The following is an 18,429-nucleotide window of genomic DNA, read 5'->3' as shown; positions in this document are numbered from 1 at the left end:
GTACTAATTGTGGGCAGGTACCAACTTGTAGACTCCAGTTGGCACAGATGTGCCTTTCACTGATGCCCCTCTTAAAAAAAAAAAAAAAAAAAAAGACCCAAACAACAAAAATAACCAAAGAACCTCATAAATATTACACAATGTTTTTAGAACTTTCTGATCCAAAATAAACATTCATTGATCAATGTAGTCCCAAGCTTCCACCTTATTTCTTCTAAAAGCAGTAGCTTAACTGGCTGCTACTTTATTATCCCTCTTTACTTTGGGCATAATGATATGCTTATGTATTTATTGAGAGGCCCTGAAGAGCAAGAATCTGTGATTGTAACATTCTCAATGTGTGAGGAAAAACAACAAAGGCTGGATAAAGCCTGAAAGCAAAATGAGTTCTACAGCTAAATCCTGAAATTGTTAAACAAATGACAATTTGAATATACACATGTTGATTCAAGTCCTTTATCATTTATTCTTTTGGTAAACATCAGATATTATGAGCAAAGCTATCTTGCTCACAACAGTTACACATTCTTTGTTTTACTTTTTACAAGCTATAAATATATGTAAGTAGATAAAATTCTTGGCTGAAGACACATTCTAGAATTTTGATATAAATGTTTTTAATCAAGACTAAAGACAGCTTGTGGAAGTTCCATCAGACCAGCAGCAGCAAATTTAATTTGCATACATGGTTCTTAAATTAACACCTACTGTTTTTAAAAGAATTTTCCATTTATTACTAAAATGGTAGAAGTGGGCCATACATTTTCTTCATAAATATACTGGCCATTTTAAAATAAAACATATAAACAAAAATTAGAAATACATAATTAAGTACATTTGAATCCTTGTCAAAACAACAAAACATTAATGAGTTACTTTAGAGTATCTTTGTTGAAAATGGAATTTTCAATAACTGTTTCATAATGTTTTGTTATATTACTCCTTAAGACTGATACTATAAGATGAAGATAACATTTCTTCAAAATAGGTTCAATGCATTTATTTTACAACTTTATGTTTTTATAAATTTCAGAATAAAAAAGAATCAAAAGTTACAAAGCAGACACCCTTCAGAATACACTGTGTAGCAGGCAGAGTACATTTTAGTCAGCTTGAATGATCTCAGAAAGTCCTTGCTCTACTGAGCAGTCTCTGCCAGCCTGCCACACTATTACCTGCTTTAACATCATAAGCCCATTGTTTACTCATAAGACAGTATACACGGGTCAAAAGTCCAGATATTATACACATGATGCTCTACTTAGTTGTATTACTAAGTTGGAAAAAAACAGATTGCAACAAAAAGTTTCATTTTCATAAATTTTTGTGTTTTGTTGGTGCTAGAAACTGAACCCTGAGCCTCACCCATGGCAGACAAGTGCTCTGCTAGAGCTGTGTCCCCATCCCATGGCACTGTTACATAAGAACAGCAAACAGACTTGTGTGTGGGCACAGCTCTGTTACAAAGAATACTGCTCGAAGTGATTGAAAATCTGAGTAACATGAGTCATTCCACATAAAATCCTTCTGTACTGATTTTACCACACAGCTCTCTGCTTCTGTGACCTTCAACTCTTGCTATACATAAAATATAATAATCAAACACTTGAGTGAAAACAAGTGATACATTATGTAACAAAATAATGTGTAGCCAGGGTTTTCATTGAATCCTAGAAAGTGAGCACAAGCAGAGGTCTTGTTACGACAGCTGGAGGGGGGAAGACTTAAAAAGGGAGGGTGGCCATGGCCCTCCCTTTCTGCATTACTCCAGCATCACCTTGCACGGGTGAGCAGTGAGAGGCCACTGGATGCCTCTCAGTAGGAAAGGCTCCAGAGAAAGCAAAGCAGCTGAGTAGTGTTGGGGCAAGTGTACAAATTCTCAGTTGAAGAGAAACAAGGTTCAACCCTGACCCCAGCCTCTGCGGGAGAAACCAGCACTGCAGGAGTTACAAACTTAGAAAGCTACACATACATAAAAGGGAAATCTCCAATTTGTTAGAAAGATTCAAAACTGACACAATTAACACCTATTTACCACTGATTTCATTCATTTCTTTATACTGATTCTCTAAGTATTCAAAATGTCTTAACTACTGTAGTAGTTTCCTCTTAGCAGCAGAGATGTGCTGCATAAAAAGCGGCACACTCCTGACCCTAGTAACACCAAGGTCACTGGGATCACGAGCACTTTATAAGACTGATAAACCTGCTGTCATGACAATGTTCCTATGATGACAGAGACTGAGTCTCCACACTTTTAAGAAAAATTAAATTGAAATCTTCATTTTTGCAACATAAAGCTGGGGGGGCCAAAATCTAAAACAAAATTTATTCCAAACCAGAATGAGCAGGACACCTAAAAATAATTATCGGGAAGAGAAACACCTTGGTGTGTGATGACGTCCTCCACAAACTGCCACTGAGAGAGCACTGGTTAAAGTTAATCCAACGTGTTTCTTAAAGCTGTTAGTAAGCTTATTCATAAAGCTCGTGTAAGGTAGCTGTGTTCTTCAGTAGCATTTACAACAATCTAGCACTTGGTAGATTGGCACACTCTATGAAACTGTAACATTCTGTAAACTAGCTGCAATTTTCAGTAGCTGAGTTCACCAACCGTGTAACAGAATTATAATGTTCTCCTAAGCCATAGGCATGCCTCATGTATCTGAAATGAAAAGAATGAAACTGCATTTTAATGAGTTACTTACTATAATAAATATATGTAGTATACACACATATATAATTATGCACTCTGAATGTCCCAGTCCATAGATATCACTAATGAACTATTATGAGTATATTCATTAAGAGGCAACATTATGTGACAAGTTTTAGAAGTGAGCAAGTAGTCCAGTCACTAGAAGTGCAAAGGCTAAAGGCTAAGATGCTGAGGGCTCAATGAGCTCAAAGTTTCACTAAAGTTCGATCATAAATGGTAACACTAGCTAATAAACATGCACACACAAACACACACACATGCACAAGAGAGAAAAACTAGAGAAATTATTCCTCCAAGCTGAATATGAAAGGCCAATTCTCAATCACACAAATACATTCACAGCATGAAGGGTGGTAGTTAAAACTTAGTGCTGTTAATGTCAAGTGGGGCAATACACAAAACTAGTCCTAAAATTTCAGTCTTTTGAAGAACATTATTCTTAACTCAAACAAAAAAGTGGCTCAATACTCTAAACAACTATGTAAATCACACATGCAGATGCTTTCTAGTTCTATGACTGCCTTTAACATAAACAGAATTAATTCAGTTAATTACAGCATTTTGACTAGTCAGTATATACAACCTATTATCTTTTCACATGCCTTTTTGTTTGAATTATGAAAAAATAACAGTAAAATTTCCTAGGTACTTACACTAGTACTAATGGATTCCTCGGATACTCTTCACCAACTATAATAGGAGGAGCATCTGCCTGTAGTATCTCGATTGGTGTTTGTAAGATGTGAGACAGAGCTCTTAGCTACAGAGGGGAAAATAAATTAGCAAGAAAAACAAAATGTAAATCTTATTCAAAACACAAACTAATGAAGTACATACACAGAACATGGCAACCAGTGAGAGCAGAGATTTGCTCTGTTCATATGAGCACCAGGAGCTCAGGTAAACGGACACTTAGTTTTTGGTGAATTGCTAAAAGGATAAAATAACTACAAAGGCAAGAGTTGTCTTGAACACACAATAGCAGTGTAAAAAATACCAAAGTCAAGCTTGGTGAAGTGGGTCAAGAGTAGACTGCTTATTACATTCTCTGATGCTGAAAACATTCCATTTCTCATAATGCTACAGTTTTTCTAAGTACCAGTGGCTAAGCATCACACCAGCTTGAGTTGTTAACAGCCAAAGGACAGGGAATAAGGTCTGGTAAATCATGAGGTTTACGTTGAAAAACTTCTCAGATGATGCTGATGCAGTCAGTATGGAGACTCGAGAACCATGGCTCTGTAACTTTCAGCAAGAACAAGTATAAGTATGTAAACTGTTCTGCCCTGTGCTAGAATCTCCATCTGGTCAGCAAGCTATATTACTTTAATTTTAGAACATGGAGTAAGAACTTAGGCTCAAGCCTAATGAATAGCAGCTAGGAATTAAAGTGATGCTACTGACTATTGACATACTATGGCCGAGCACTATAATCATGTGCACAGTTTATGTGGATTATTTCATCCAGTCTTCATAACTTTATGGAACAAATATAGGTGAGCTGAGGGGTTTTGTCACTGTTGGGGACGGTGGCTTGTTTATTAATTTTCCTTTGACATGACCCCAGATAGTTAGGAACTTGCTATGTAGAGCAGGCTGGCCGCAACTTTGGAGTCCTCTTGCTTCTGATTCCCAAGTACTAACTAACTAGAGTTCCTGATTCACAAGTACTAACTAACTAGAGTTCCTGTGAGGAGCAGCATCCTCACTTTACTGATACTTTTTAACCCCTGGAACCTGGGGTAGAAGGATGTTAAAAAACTTCTGTGGGTCAAACAGAAAATCATGGATCTATGTTGAACTGAGGAGGCTGAGCCTAGAACCTGAGTTCCTAACCAAATGCATCACCACCACCAGCCTTCCTTCCAACATCCTAATGTATGTGCCTGCACCAATTACAAAACTTACGCCACAAGCATAGACCCTTTAAAAATTACTCCAAGACTATGGACTGGATTCTATGCTCCATGAAAAAGATAAAATAAAATCACATATTCAATTTTGAAAAATGTTCCTCTGAAACACATTTTTAAAATATTTTTAAAACTGATACAGAATAATGTGCAAAACAATATCAATGTCTTCAAAAGTCAAAAAATAGGGCCAGAGAGATGTAATAGCAGGCTAAGGCCCTTGCCACCAACCTGGCTATTTGAATCCATATGGTAGAAATAACATCAGCTCCTGAAAGCTATCCCCTGACTGCCACAGTGCATTATGGCTCTCATGTGACCACACACCCAAGAGCACATGCACACACACTGAGTAAGATAGTCTTTTAGCTTTGGATTTGATCAAAAATATACATTTATCTAAGTGTGAAAACAACTTGTACTTTACAGAAATTCATAAGCAATGAATGAGTAAATGATGTTTTTTTTTAAGTGTCTCAAATTCTCAATTTAACAGAATAAAGCATCCAAACCATCAGATGTTACTCTGTGAGCCTTTACATTAAGGGTACTTCAAGTCTTTATCCAGCAGGCATACTAGACATTTGCTGTGTCTGAATCAGGAGAAAAGCAATGGGGATGGTTCCCTCTGGTGGAGAGGTCCTACTACAGCACTGTATTAAGGAACATTTACATCTCCTATTCCAACAGTGCACAGACCACTAAAGAGCACTAACCACCTCCACGGAACGCTAACCATGCTGGAGGCATTCGTCCAGCATCTTAGTTCACAAACTCAGTCGTCACACACGACAAGGCTCTTACCGAATCATCCAAGGCACAGAGGAAAAGTCAGAACATGAGCCTAGGATTTGCCATTTCATCCTTTCTCTAACACCTCAGACACCAGGCTTAAATATGAAATAGATGTTTTGATGTAATTAAACATGGTTAACAGTAAATTTTAAAAATTAATGCTCAAAGAAATAATGTTTAAGTTTCTATTGTTTTCTTATACAAAAATGTCAATACGTTGATTTATTGACTTCACATAATCCACTCTCCAGGAAGAATTCAATAGATAATTGTAGCAAATGTGTTACAGTAAATTTTATATAAAACTCAAGTTTTATTTTGCATAGCCTAGCGTGGTGTTAACCACACCTCTGGCCTCAGTCTCCCTAATGATGGGATTACCGGCACATAATAGGTCCCACCCTGGCTCATTTCTATTTCTGATATACAGAAGTTACGTCTGCAACACTGAACTGTTAGATTAAAATTTGCCTTCGGGGAATAAAATCAACACATTTTTTATTTTTTAAGACATGATCTCCCTGTGTAGCTCAGGCCAGCATCTAAGATGGCTTCTCACCAGCTTGGATTATAGATGTGCACCACCACACCAAGTAACTCTTCAGTTGATGGTCTTTTTTTTTTTTAAATACAGAAAAATCAAGCAGACTGGCATCTCAAATAACAACACAGATGCAACACTAGTGTCTGTTAAGTCACAAACCCAATGCTGGGCTATTTAAGGTGAAATCATACTTCACTTACTTGAGGGACATTGTTTAATCACAGACACACGAATATACAGCTCTCTGTCAGGAGAAAAATGGCAAATAGAGAAAGAAAAAAAGACATCTTCAAAGAACTGGGCTTAGCTGAAAAACATGTAAAAACTACAAGTGGGATTCAGAAATAATTTAATCCACAATCACGGTGATTCAGCTTACCTCGAGCTGACCGCCCCATGCCGCTGTGTTTACAATATCGTCACAGTACTTCCCAAACTCTTCTGTAGGAAACAGATCAGAATAACTTCTGAAATCACGTCACACAATCTTTTTTGTAGCTCCCACCATCCCTGATCAAGAGAACACATCCCTTCTGTACCACCTCCCTTTAGAATTACACTAAATACACCCACCCCACCTTTCCACCATCTTTCTATGGAAGAGCAAAGCATTTCTGCTCCTGGTCTTCCACCTGAGATTCAGAGACATCTGTAATTAACTGCTCCCATCATCATCTAAAGCAACGATTCCCAAGTGTCAAATATTCACTCTATCCTGACAAGTGTTCTAAAGCCAAAACTGCATGCAAAATGCCACACAAGGTTAAAATATGTAGTCCCTCTATATTTAGGCTTACTGCAGGAGCCTATAAAGAGTCAACGTACAAATGAGCTTAGTCTCCCCAGGGCAGCAGCAAACAGTTTCAGTGCTTATCATTTTACATATCTTTACATGACCTGTATAAATGTCAGTTTTAGCCAAGGGAGAGATTTTACTGACTGGGCCCTGACAAGTAAAAGGCCTAATCTCTGAATGTGTAATAGGCATATTACTATGCATATTAACTGTTAAACGTAGCATATTAACACGGGCTACACAGAGATGGGGCAATGGCTCCGTGGCATTTGCTGCTTTCAGAGAGAGTTAAATTCCCAGCACCCATGGAAAAGTTCACTTCTGTTTGTAACCCTCTTCTGGTCCCAAAGGACTAAGACATGGTACATACACATAGATGCAGGCAAAACCATAGACATAAAATAAAAATAAAATGGGGTCAAACATCCTTTCTGTCCAAGGAAGCGAAGAAAAGCTAAAACTAAAAGACAATATACACCATGTGTTAATCTCTTTCGCTATTAAGTCTTCATTGTTCAAAACAGTCCCTAAAATATTTATCACACCATGGCCTTCAATTAAAGTTGGCTGAATGAATGAACTTAATCCTTTGTCTGTTTCTTTGATGCATCATGAATTAAATATTCTACCACTAACAGAGTGAGGTAGACACACTTAAGAATTCTGATACATGAAGTCACACTTGAGATCTATCCAGATACCTAAGGCTCACTCACCACAACTGACCAACTCAACACCAGTGCTCATTCTGTCCACCCTGTGCTACGTTCTACCTTCTTCCATGGAGGGTAGACACCACTAAGGGAGTCAGCCTACACTATCCCTTCTCCAAGCCACCTGGCTATGTGACCTTCTCCCAGTGGCCACTGCCTTACCTGTGATCTTCCCTCCATTTCATTTCTCTCAACAGCATAGAACATCATAAAAACTGTAGCTTAATCATCAATTTATTTTAACAAACAGGGAATATTGTTCGTTGATTTATGAAATCAAAGTTTATATAACTATTAACCTTCCTAGCCATACTTTATCAACAGTGACATCACACTTCCCTGAGTATGATTAAGTTAGACTTCATAATCATATTCTGCTCATGGTTGTGATGGCATACACATGCATACTCACAAAGGCTGATCAAAACATCACCTCCCTTTAACTTCGTTAAACATAAATTAACACACATCTTTCAACAATGAATAACCTCTTATTTTCTTCGTGACTTACATACAGCAATTAATATATTTTAACTACAAAACTGTTAAGTACTTACAAGATAAACTAAAATACATCTACATCTATTCAAATTATAAAAAATAAACCTGCCAAAATGTTAATGATCTTTTGTCTTCATTAAGAAAGGTCTTCCTTGCTACACTCAGGAAGCATTTTATTTGAAAACCAGAAACACTAACAAAATGTGGTGAATAAAGCTAACTACCTGGCGTGTACATATCTCCTGTGCTGGGGTTTGTTAGAAACGGCAGGAAGTCATCTGAATGGCTTTGCATATACTCAGCAGTCTGCTTCCTTAGGGTAGCCACAGTCAGTGCACAGTCTTGTTCTCTCAGCTGATCCTCAAGTGCTCCATACATACAATGACCATCAGATGGAATATGTTTAATTTCCAATTCTCTGGCTGCCAATATTTGAGCAAGTTTTTCACTCTCAAGATGTCTGGCTCCAGATAAGTTCTCAATTTCAGCCTCTGCTATTCTTTCTTCCCGCTCCTTTTCCAATGCAGCCTTCTTTTCCTAGGACAAGAATATAGGAAAGTCAATGATTTTAGGATTAACTCACATTCGGTAAGAATGGAGACATTAGTCTGACTTTTTTGCCATTTTGATCATCTCACCATCTGTACAACTCTAACTACAACCCATAGAGGACAATGACCTCATTCATCTGACTGCTATGTTCCCAGCATCTCGCTCTGTACTAACACATAAAGAAGCCTTTCGTATAACCAGGTGCAGTGGCCTAGGTCTCTAAGTGTACCTGGGAAGCAGATACAGAAGGATCGCAGGCCTAAGGACAGCTTGGGCTGCAGTGTTCTAGCCCAGCCTGGCCTGCAATGTGAGAGCTTGTTTCACAGGAGAAAAAGGAGCGGCTAGGAGAGGCAAGGGATATCTTCTTAGAAAATCTGCTAATTTGTTTGCTTATTTAAGACAGTGCCTTGCTATGGTAGCTGAGACTAGCCAATACTCTCCAACCTCCTACCTCAGACTTCCAAGTGCTGGGACTAATGGCATTTGCAACCACACCTGTCCTTGTAAGGACTAGTTAAAAACATGAACAACATGACTGGCTGATTTCCAAGTTCTGTCTTATAAGATTCAGTGGTCCAGTCCCTATACTTACTTGTGCAATGCCTTTAAATCCAGGACTTGGGAGGCAGACAGGTGGATCTTTGTGAATACAAGATGAGCCTGCTATAAAGTGAATTCTTGGACAGCCAGGGCTACAGGATAAGATCCTATCTCAAAAAAAATAAGGTTGTATCACTCCACTACAGTGGATTTACTATGTTAAAACAACCAGAAAGATACTGATAGATACTATTTTTAATCTATTTTTTAAAACACCTATAAATACTTAATAGATTTTTTTAAAACTTGCTGACAAGCAATTCAAATATTACAGTTATTCTAGAATCCCTCTAAACCCCATGATCCCCTCTGACTCTCTAGAGCTAAGTAAATACCCCCCAGATTTTCTTTCAATGATAAGAAACACAATGCTATTACAGAAAATGCGACAGTCTTTGTAGCAAAATAACATTATTTTCTATATGGTACAATATGCTTTCTTACTAAAATAAGAAAATTCAAATACTTGAGATTTCCCCATGGCTGTATATCCAGGCATGGTTAGGGTTCAATGAAATCAACAAGGGATGTATTAATGGCCGGGCGTTGTGGCGCACGCCTTTAATCCCAGCACTCGAGAGGCAGAGGCAGGCGGATTTCTGAGTTCCGAGGCCTGCCTGGTCTACAAAGTGAGTTTCAGGACAGGCCAGGGCTACACAGAGAAACCCTGTCTCGCGGGGGAAAAAAAAAAAAAGAAACCCTGTCTCAAAAAAAACAATAAATAAATAAATAAATGAGATGTATTAATGAGTACCATGGGAAATTTGGAGACAAAGGAAAACAATCCTATATGTGAACTACTAAGAATCAACCAGAGAACATAGATAAAAACAATTCACAGAACTAGCATACAAGAGAAAAATTTTAAGAGATGAAGTGGCTGGCTAAAGACAGGTCTGTCATCCTAACATAGCACTAAAGAGTAGAGGGCTCAGCCTCGCATCTGCAGTTCGTTCGTTGGTTCTGGATGGCAGGATGGTGTATTTGCAGAGTTTCAGTATGCTTTACAACTTTCTAATCCCAACCACACACGTGTTTATGCACTTGGAGGGAAACTGGCTTTCAACCTAAGATGAAAGAAAACCCTCACTAACTGTTGCAATTTTTAAAAAATGTCCTTCATTTTCTTGTATAGTATCAGTATTTGCCCCCTTATATATATCTGTGCACTAGATGCACAGATTATTAATGGCCGGGCGTTGTGGCGCACACCTTTAATCCCAGCACTGAGGTTCCCGCAGTCCAGAGGGTATGTATGGTATGTGTGTCAGCCAGCTCCACAGAACTAAAGCTACAGATGACCGGAACCACAGTGTCGGAACTGGGAAGCAAAGCAGCTCTTTTGGAAGAAGGAGTACCTAGCGCTCCTAACCACTAAATCTTATTTCCAGCACCTGAAAATCTTGGTTTAGTAAATTCCAGAAGGGAGGAGAACAGTAAAGCAATGTTAATAACAAAAGGTAAGAGCTTCCCTGTTCTAATTTCAACTCCCTGGGGCAGACGTGAATTCCCGGGAAGGCACAAGTTAATAAACTGAGTAACTACATGATGGGCCACATGAGACAACTTCAAATGCTCTTTTGTGGGTCTAAGTAGCTGAGTCCAACCAAAGCAGGAATAGCTCTCCAACAAACCAGCAAGCAGCTTTAAGCACAGACAAGTGCCATGCTTTACTTCAGCCACAACTGTGGATCTGGTATCACATCTTCAGACACAAGATGGCACTATAGCTTTATCAAAGCCAACAGTTTCAGCAGGGGGGTGGGGGGGAAGAGTAAGCACCTTAGACATCATCTAATCCAATACCCCTCATTTTCCTCTTCTGAGGAAAGAACACGCAGACAGATTTCCGAAGGCCAGACAGCTGGTTAGAGCGGGGGTGGGGGGGGGGGGGCCGGGACAACACAAAGAGCTCCCTTTTGCAGGCACCTGAATCAGAATCAAGGGTGGAGCAGATGGCAGCTGGGGTTAAGGGCATAGGTGTTTTACTCTCAGAATGGCACTTCACCTATCATCCAAGCCCTGTAAGAATACTAACTTCTATCATTATCGTATTTTATGTAATGTTCTGCTTCAGAATTAAAACGCAACTGAGTCTGCCTCCAGTAAATCGGGTGTAAAATCCACTGGATCCTTGTCTCTGTGGGAGTTTCTTCCCTACATTAGACACTTTTCTAAAGGATGTATTAGTCAGAACAGCAATCGGGTCTACAAGAACAGGTGAAGGGCAGGAGCATGGAGCTTGTATACACACTGCTAGCGCAACTAGTCATGTTGACTTGGGCACTAGTCCAGGATTGTGCCTAATTCTCACTCTCATTGAGATAACCCAGTCTCATCTTCCTCGTTTATAACATAAAAAAACTATGTCCCATTCTACATCTCAAATGCTTTATTTTGGATATCAATTATTTTATTTCTACCTTAGTTTTGTTTTGTTTTCCCAAAACACAAAGAGCTTCCAAGTTCTCTTCTTCCCTCCAATATTTACTGAGGGTTTGTCTGGGTGGGTTTGGTTTGGTTTGGTTTTGGGGGGAGGGGTGGCTGGCATCAGATGGTTTTCTCCTCCACCATGTGGATGCCAGGGATTGAACTCAGGCTATGCAGCAAAGCAATGTTATCCACTGAGCCATCTTCTTAGGCACAAATTCCTGAGTTTTGCTCGCATGTTTCTCCAGTTTAAAAATAAGACCCCATAAGCGTCTTAAGATAAGTCACCATAAATATGTCATTCTTTTCCTCCAGCGTTGTCTCACTACCAATACCAACTACCATGGTTAACTGGCTTTTCCATCTCTAGTGCTTTAGCAAAAAGAACAGTTCTAAATAATTTATTGCCCAATTTGCCTATCTTAGATCGAGGTTCCATTCTGGTAAGTATTATGAACACTTAGTGTTCTCTACTCCAAAAGCCCACTAGATTAACAAAGTAACCTGGGAATTATTTTCTCTGACAAGTGATAAGCAGTCAACTATAAATCATACTAATTTCTCAGAGTTTAGTTGGAAAATGTATTAAATTCAGATAGGAAAGAAGTAACGAATTTTTTTTTTAAAAGACAGGTCTAGGTACACAGTAGCATGATTTTTAGAATTAAATAGGCTACCATTAGATGCTGTAATTAATAAGTATCAATAAATTCTTAAAATTATACCTTACTAGCACAGAAACACCTGCTGATGTATAGAAGCAAGGTGACAGCTGCGGGACTATGACAAAAGAATGGCTATCATAGGTAGCCCTTCAAGACAGCATGCACTCTAAATGACTCTTTGAAATCACAATGGCAAGATTAGTCAAGAGTAAAATTCATATAATATGATAAATATTTGATTGTTTGCAACTTAGCTGTCATATAAAAGGAGACCGTCTTAGGCCTTTGTAAAAGGACTATGATACTTAGCATGGTAAATATAAGTATTTGTTGACCCTTCAGTTCTCCAGGCCTTATATTTATGGTTCTGGACAGATTTTTAATACCCATGATAGACCTCATAGATATTATTTTCCCTTACCTATTATTAAAACTGAATGGTAAGTCATGAGAGTACATGAAATTCAAACCGTGCCTGGGGTTGGGGAGCAGCCTAAGGCCCTGTCTGACCCACTCTGTCAGACACTGACCTTCCATATGCTCTACTATGCTATGTACCAAAAACTCTGAAATACGCACTTAGAGCTTAGTAAACGTGAACAATTAGTAAAATAGCATTCAGAACCAAAATACTCAATTTTAAACTTCCTTTTCTAAGGTGGAAAGACTTACACACCTCCTGCCAATTTCAGTATGCTAAGATCATTAACACATTAATTCCAATTAATCTAATGCTCTATCTGATTCCACATTCATTTTCACTACATTATTTCTCCAGGGTACAATATCCTGACAGAACATTTCTTTCCTTCAAATTATAACACAACCTTAACACGTGACATGAAGTTCCCTTCTCTGCATTTTTAATGTCGTTAACTATTTTTTATATATATATGTGTGTGTGTGTATATATGTGTGTGTGTATATATATATATTATATTTTATATCACATTATATAAATACCAACATAATTTTCTGAGAACTCTGGGTCTCTGTGTGTTTTCTTGTACTTCTAAGTTCAAGTCTTCACTTCTCCCTGAGCACTCATTTATAAACAGGGTTTTGCAACAGTCTTATGATCCCACTCTTTGAAATTTTTAAATTAAGTCTACAATAAAATATTTGTTGAAGAAAAAAACAGTCCTTAGCCTCCCTGATTTCTATAAGAATTGCAAACTAGATATCTTGCTTTTTGTTTCTTATACCTATTAATTTCAATTAAGGCCAGGAAATAAAATCCTCTTCACAAGATTATTGTTGGGACTACATGAGATTTCAATGTAAGTAGCTTAGACTATTATCTGACATATGATAAGAACAACCCCCCAGACAAGGAACTCTAGTTTTTTCCTATTCATTTCTTATATAATACCTTTGAAAATATTAGCACACAACAGCACTAGCTTATATACATGGTGATATGATTTTCGTACCCGTCTCTTTTGTGCTTTTGAAATCCGAGGTGGTTGATTCTCAAGTACCAAGTTTGAAATGTTAACAGCAACAGAATCTATCTGAAAGAACAAAAACATTAATAAAAAGAAAAAAGAGAAGGAATAAAAAAAATCAATAAAAAATGTTTTAATTTATTGAAAGAGTTAGGCTATTAAATTGTTACTGAAAAGTTATGTATCTAATCCTTTTCTTCCCGTTTGAGCAGTAGCATTAGACATAGGATTAGATAGCATCCTTTGCCCTCTTTCTTCACTTCCATGAATCTGTAAAATCATAGCTCTCCCATCACTAGGCTCATCTCTGCATGCCTTCTGTCCTTCCTGAACCTACTCTATTACTCTAAATACTTTCCTTTCATGCAAGGCCAGCCTTCCCTTCAGAGAATGCTCCCATATAAAATCCCTTGTGCTCATTATTCCTTCATATCCTACAGCTGACAAGTCACATCCCCATGCTAATTAGGCAAAACTTAATGAGCACTAACTAACTAATTCTTCAGGTTAGAACAACTGAGCAATTTCTATCTTTGCCTAGCTACAAATTGGTAACATCAGTAATAATTACAAAGACAGCTATTATTGTTATTTAGTTACCATTAGTATAGCTGAAAGTCAAGCTAGTTTCTAGTATGGTAAATATATAACACAACCCAAAAGAGACACAGGAGTCTCCAAAGACTATATCCCAGATGGCAAACTACTAAAACTTCTGAGAGACTTCATCAACTCTATGAATCTCATTTATTTTTCTTTTCTTTTTTTTTTCCAATTCTGATAAAACTATCAGCCATATTAACAAAAAACAGAAGAATTTGGGGAGAGGCCAAACACAAAGCAAGTTTAATTAATGACAAAGAGAACAGTTCAAAGCAAACTGGAGAATTTGCATCATTGCAGGTGACTAAGAACTGTGAACCAAACTTTTCTTTGTCTTTGGAAATCTATGAAGGAAATCTTGAAACTGAAGGCCTAAAAGAACACCTAGCTACTAGAAAACACAGGGAGGCAATTAGAAACACAAAATTAGCACAATGCTAACAGCACATGTCTAAACACAACAGCACACCTTGTTTGTTGTGTATGTGTGTGTATCGGTGTGTGTAGTTGGGGGGAGAGAATATGTGCACATGTGCATACATGCCATAAGAGCACATAGAGGCATAGAAGTCAGGATAACTTGTTTGAGTCAGTTTTCCTTTCTTCCATGTAGTTGCCTGGGTTCCAGGGCTGGAACTCAGGTGATCAGGTTAAAAACCAAGCACGTTACCTAGTGAGCCACACTGGCAGCCCCGATGAAGGTTTTCTTGTCACCTTCTTTTCTGCTGCTACTGTTGGGTTTTGAGATAGGGTCTTACTATGAAGCTCAGGCTGGCCTCAAACTCACAACCTCCCTGAGTACCTCCTGCGTGCTGGGACTACAGGCATGTATCACCATGCTAGGCTAGAGATAAAAGTATTTTAACAGTAAGAAAGGCCAGGAACATGGTGACTAAGAAATGAAATGGAAGACTTTGACTCTATACTTGGTACTCTGTGTAAATGGATACACAGAAACTGTTCCTTTGTCAACAGAACAAAAATGAATCCAAACTTACAGAAGACGAGATCTTGCACAAAACTAAGAAAATTCCTATCTGGGCTGGAGAGATAGCTCAGCAGTTAAGAGCACCAACTCTTCTTCCAGAGGTCCTGAGTTCAATTCCCAGCAACCACATGGTAGCTCACATCTGTAATGGGATCTGATGCCCTCTTCTAGTGTGTCTGAAGAGAACAATGGTGTACTCATACATAAATCTTAAAAAAAAAAAAAAAAAAAAAGGAAGTTCCTATCAACAGTTAACTGAGTTTGTAGAATATTATGACCCTTCATATCCAAAAACCAGGCAACAAATTACTATATTATATCAGGGTATAACTATGTGTTTCGTTTTGAATTCTGATGTTTGTCACCTCAATAACTATTATGACTTCGGGACAAAATTCTTAATCTCTTTAAGAATCTACATTACTTCATGGCTATTACCTTACAGTGTTACTGACAACCATATCCTTTGAACAAAGTAGTTGGTATACACGTTAGGCAGAATGGTAAACACTGAGCAGATGCACAGAGCCGGGCGTGGTGGCGCAGGCCTTTAATCCCAGCACTCGGGAGGCAGAGGCAGGCGGATTTCTGAGTTCGAGGCCAGCCTGGTCTACAGAGTGAGTTCCAGAACAGCTTTCTCTACTTAACTATAATTTCATATTTATTGTCCGATGTGGAGAAATTTATTCTAGGGTTGATTAAGAAGCTTTGCAGAGGTTACAATCTCATTCATCAGGAGTTCTTGACGAGCAGTCTCGGCTGCCAACTTTCACTCAAGACAAACCTTATCTGGCATAATTTATACTTTACATGTTTATTAGGTTAAGGAAGTAGGCACTTTTTTGCTGTCCTCCCATTTAAAAAAAGAAAATCTGCCCATAAACCTGGTCACAAAAATACTGAAGAAATGGACAGCTAGGTGTGGTGGTGCATGCCTGTAATCCCAGCACTTGTGAAGTCACACCAGTAGGATCTGAAGTTAAAGTTCAAGGTTTGTCCTCTGCTTCAAACCCACATGGGTGACAGCCTAGACTACAAGGCACTCTGTCTAAAAAACTAATGTCAGGGAAATGTGATGTGTGACTGTATGACTCGAGTTCAGAATTTTGAGACCGTATTCAATAAGCAGTTCAACACACTCAGACAGTTGTTTGCTCGGGCTCAGAGACAAGCTTGGCTCCCCATACCTTACTGTCCTTGAAAGTCAATTGCTTCAATTGCTCCAGTTCTTCCCTGTGTTTTTGCTCCATTTCTCTCTCCAATTTAGCAACATCTTCCGTGAGCTGCTTCCTCCTCTTTTTGTCGTTTTTGGGAACAGCGTTCTTCATTCCCTGAATTTTGGCTAAAAAAAGTCATCAAAACAGCCGTGTCAGAGCCCCCGGACGAAAGAGCGAAAAGCAGTTAAGAGGGTGAGAAGAGGTACAATTATAGAATGTAAAGTAATTATAGAAGCAATTAATCATGACACAACAATCAGCTACGGAGAAAGGTCTGGATGAGGCTTGCGACCCAACGTAAACAAAACCTCGAATTTGTTTGGTTTGACAGGGCAAAACCAAGGTTAAAAAAACTATATTAAGGTAAAACTTCTGCCTTTTAAATATCTTTCTCTATGACGGATAAGCCAAGGAGAAGCAATTCAGACCACACCACTAAGGTCAGGCGTCGGGATCCCGGGCAGGAATGGGAAGGGAGGAAGAGGAGGTCCAAGACTTTGGTCTCCAGGCACATCACTCAGCAGCAGCACGTGCACCGGACCCGCTAGGGGTCCACGGCAGGTCGCACACGGGGACATCTCCGGGGACTGAAAATAAGGGGGTCGAAGGATTGGGGAAAGCTGGAGAAGACAGATCAAAAGTTATCTGAGGGGAAGCCTAGACGGATCCAGGACGTGTGCCCGTCCAGGTACCAGAGGACACACTCCACGCTCCCAGCCTTGGGTGTAGATGCCTCTTACATTCCCAGCCCCTTTCCCGTCACCTTGCAGCTCCTTCTTCTCCTTCCGATGCCTTCTCAGCAGCTGCTCCTCATCATCGAGCTCTTCAGCCACGACCTCCTCCATGACGACCAGGCGGCCCGGCACACGCGCTGAAGGAGATCCACACCTCAGGAGAGCCAGCACCACCCACTCCTCAACCCTCACCCGGGGCGCCATTGGCCGCGGGGAAGGCCCAGCCCCGCCTCAAGGCGGCTCCGGATCCAGGTCTAACCACTGAAACCAGGAGAAGCCGACATGGGCTAGGGCGCCTGCGCGCTCGGACCGCTTTGGGCGGCGGGCGGGATGCTGGGACTGTGCGATTAAGGACGCGCCGAGCGCTGGACCGTCCTCAGCACAAAGCTACGCGCCAGGCGATTGGCTCTGACGGGGCGCGCGGAGATGACATCACGGACGTTCTTCCGCACAGCTTTCAATTTGTGCTTTAAAACACTCCGTAGTTGTGCTCTTTTCCAAGACATGTTGAAAAGATTTTTTTTATTTTAATAAAAGCGTGGTTTGTTTTCAATGAGTATCTTTACGTTATATTAGTCATACACTAGGGAATGGTTTGGTTTTTGTTTGTGTTTTTTACAACGTGGTAAAAGGGGAAAAGCTAAGTAAGAAATGCCTACTCTTGAATAAGTGATGATAGAGATAAAAAGGACTAAGCTTAGTAAAGTCCATTTGCTAAATTCAGTGGTAAAACGGATTAACAGTGATGTCAGGGTGTTTTGAAGGTTTGAGGCAAGATTTAACAAATGTAACTCGTGTGCCACAAAAACAAATTAGCAAAGGCAAACAAGAATGCTCACGGAATGGTGGAGGGCAGGAGTGGAAGAATCAGAGTGTTGGTCCAGTAAAATGGAAAAAAAAAAAAAAAAAAAACTCTATTTAGGGCTGGCTGTGGTTGTGTAGGCCTTTAATCCCAGCACTTAGGAGGCAGGCAGGCAGATCTCTGTGAGTTCGAGGCCAGCCTGGTCTACATAGGGAGTTCCAGGATGTCTAGAAAGTTACATAGGTGAGACCCTGTCTCAAAAATAAATAGATAGACAAATATATTCTTTTTTATATAAATGCCTGAGACAGAACAAAACAAATGAAGTTGAAATAATATTTCTGGAAATAATTGAAAACTTATTTCCAGGGATGAATAATGAACTGCACCTACAACTGTATAAACCTGT

The 18,429-nt window shown here is 39.3% G+C and overlaps 1 protein-coding gene across 4 annotated transcripts; it reads right to left on the bottom strand.

Annotated features, from left to right (window-relative positions):
* Window positions 1-647: 647 nt before the first annotated feature.
* Window positions 648-17,532, bottom strand: Otud6b (OTU deubiquitinase 6B). 4 transcript variants are annotated; one of them, XM_085839465.1, is made up of 8 exons: window positions 17,248-17,532; window positions 16,455-16,609; window positions 13,662-13,738; window positions 9,126-9,240; window positions 8,206-8,518; window positions 6,351-6,412; window positions 3,373-3,479; window positions 648-2,665 (listed from the first exon to the last, which is right to left on the bottom strand). In XM_085839465.1, exons 1-8 carry the CDS (start codon window positions 17,420-17,422, stop codon window positions 2,581-2,583), a joined length of 1,089 nt encoding a protein of 362 aa, XP_085695591.1. In that variant the 5' UTR covers window positions 17,423-17,532; the 3' UTR covers window positions 648-2,580. The 4 variants fall into 4 exon arrangements, with proteins under 4 accessions (XP_085695591.1, XP_085695592.1, XP_021016489.1 ...); XM_085839466.1 differs by lacking the exons at window positions 9,126-9,240; window positions 13,662-13,738 and adding an exon at window positions 3,899-3,964 and having other exon boundaries at window positions 17,248-17,529; XM_021160830.3 differs by lacking the exon at window positions 9,126-9,240 and having other exon boundaries at window positions 13,662-13,742; window positions 17,248-17,528.
* Between the last annotated feature and the right edge of the window lie 897 nt (window positions 17,533-18,429).

Source organism: Mus caroli, unplaced genomic scaffold, assembly GCF_978045245.1.
Source record: "Mus caroli unplaced genomic scaffold, Mus_caroli_1 scaffold_6, whole genome shotgun sequence".
Classification (NCBI taxonomy): domain Eukaryota; kingdom Metazoa; phylum Chordata; class Mammalia; order Rodentia; family Muridae; genus Mus; species Mus caroli.
Note: the sequence above shows the minus strand (reverse complement) of the source record. Positions and strands in the feature narration are given on the sequence as shown.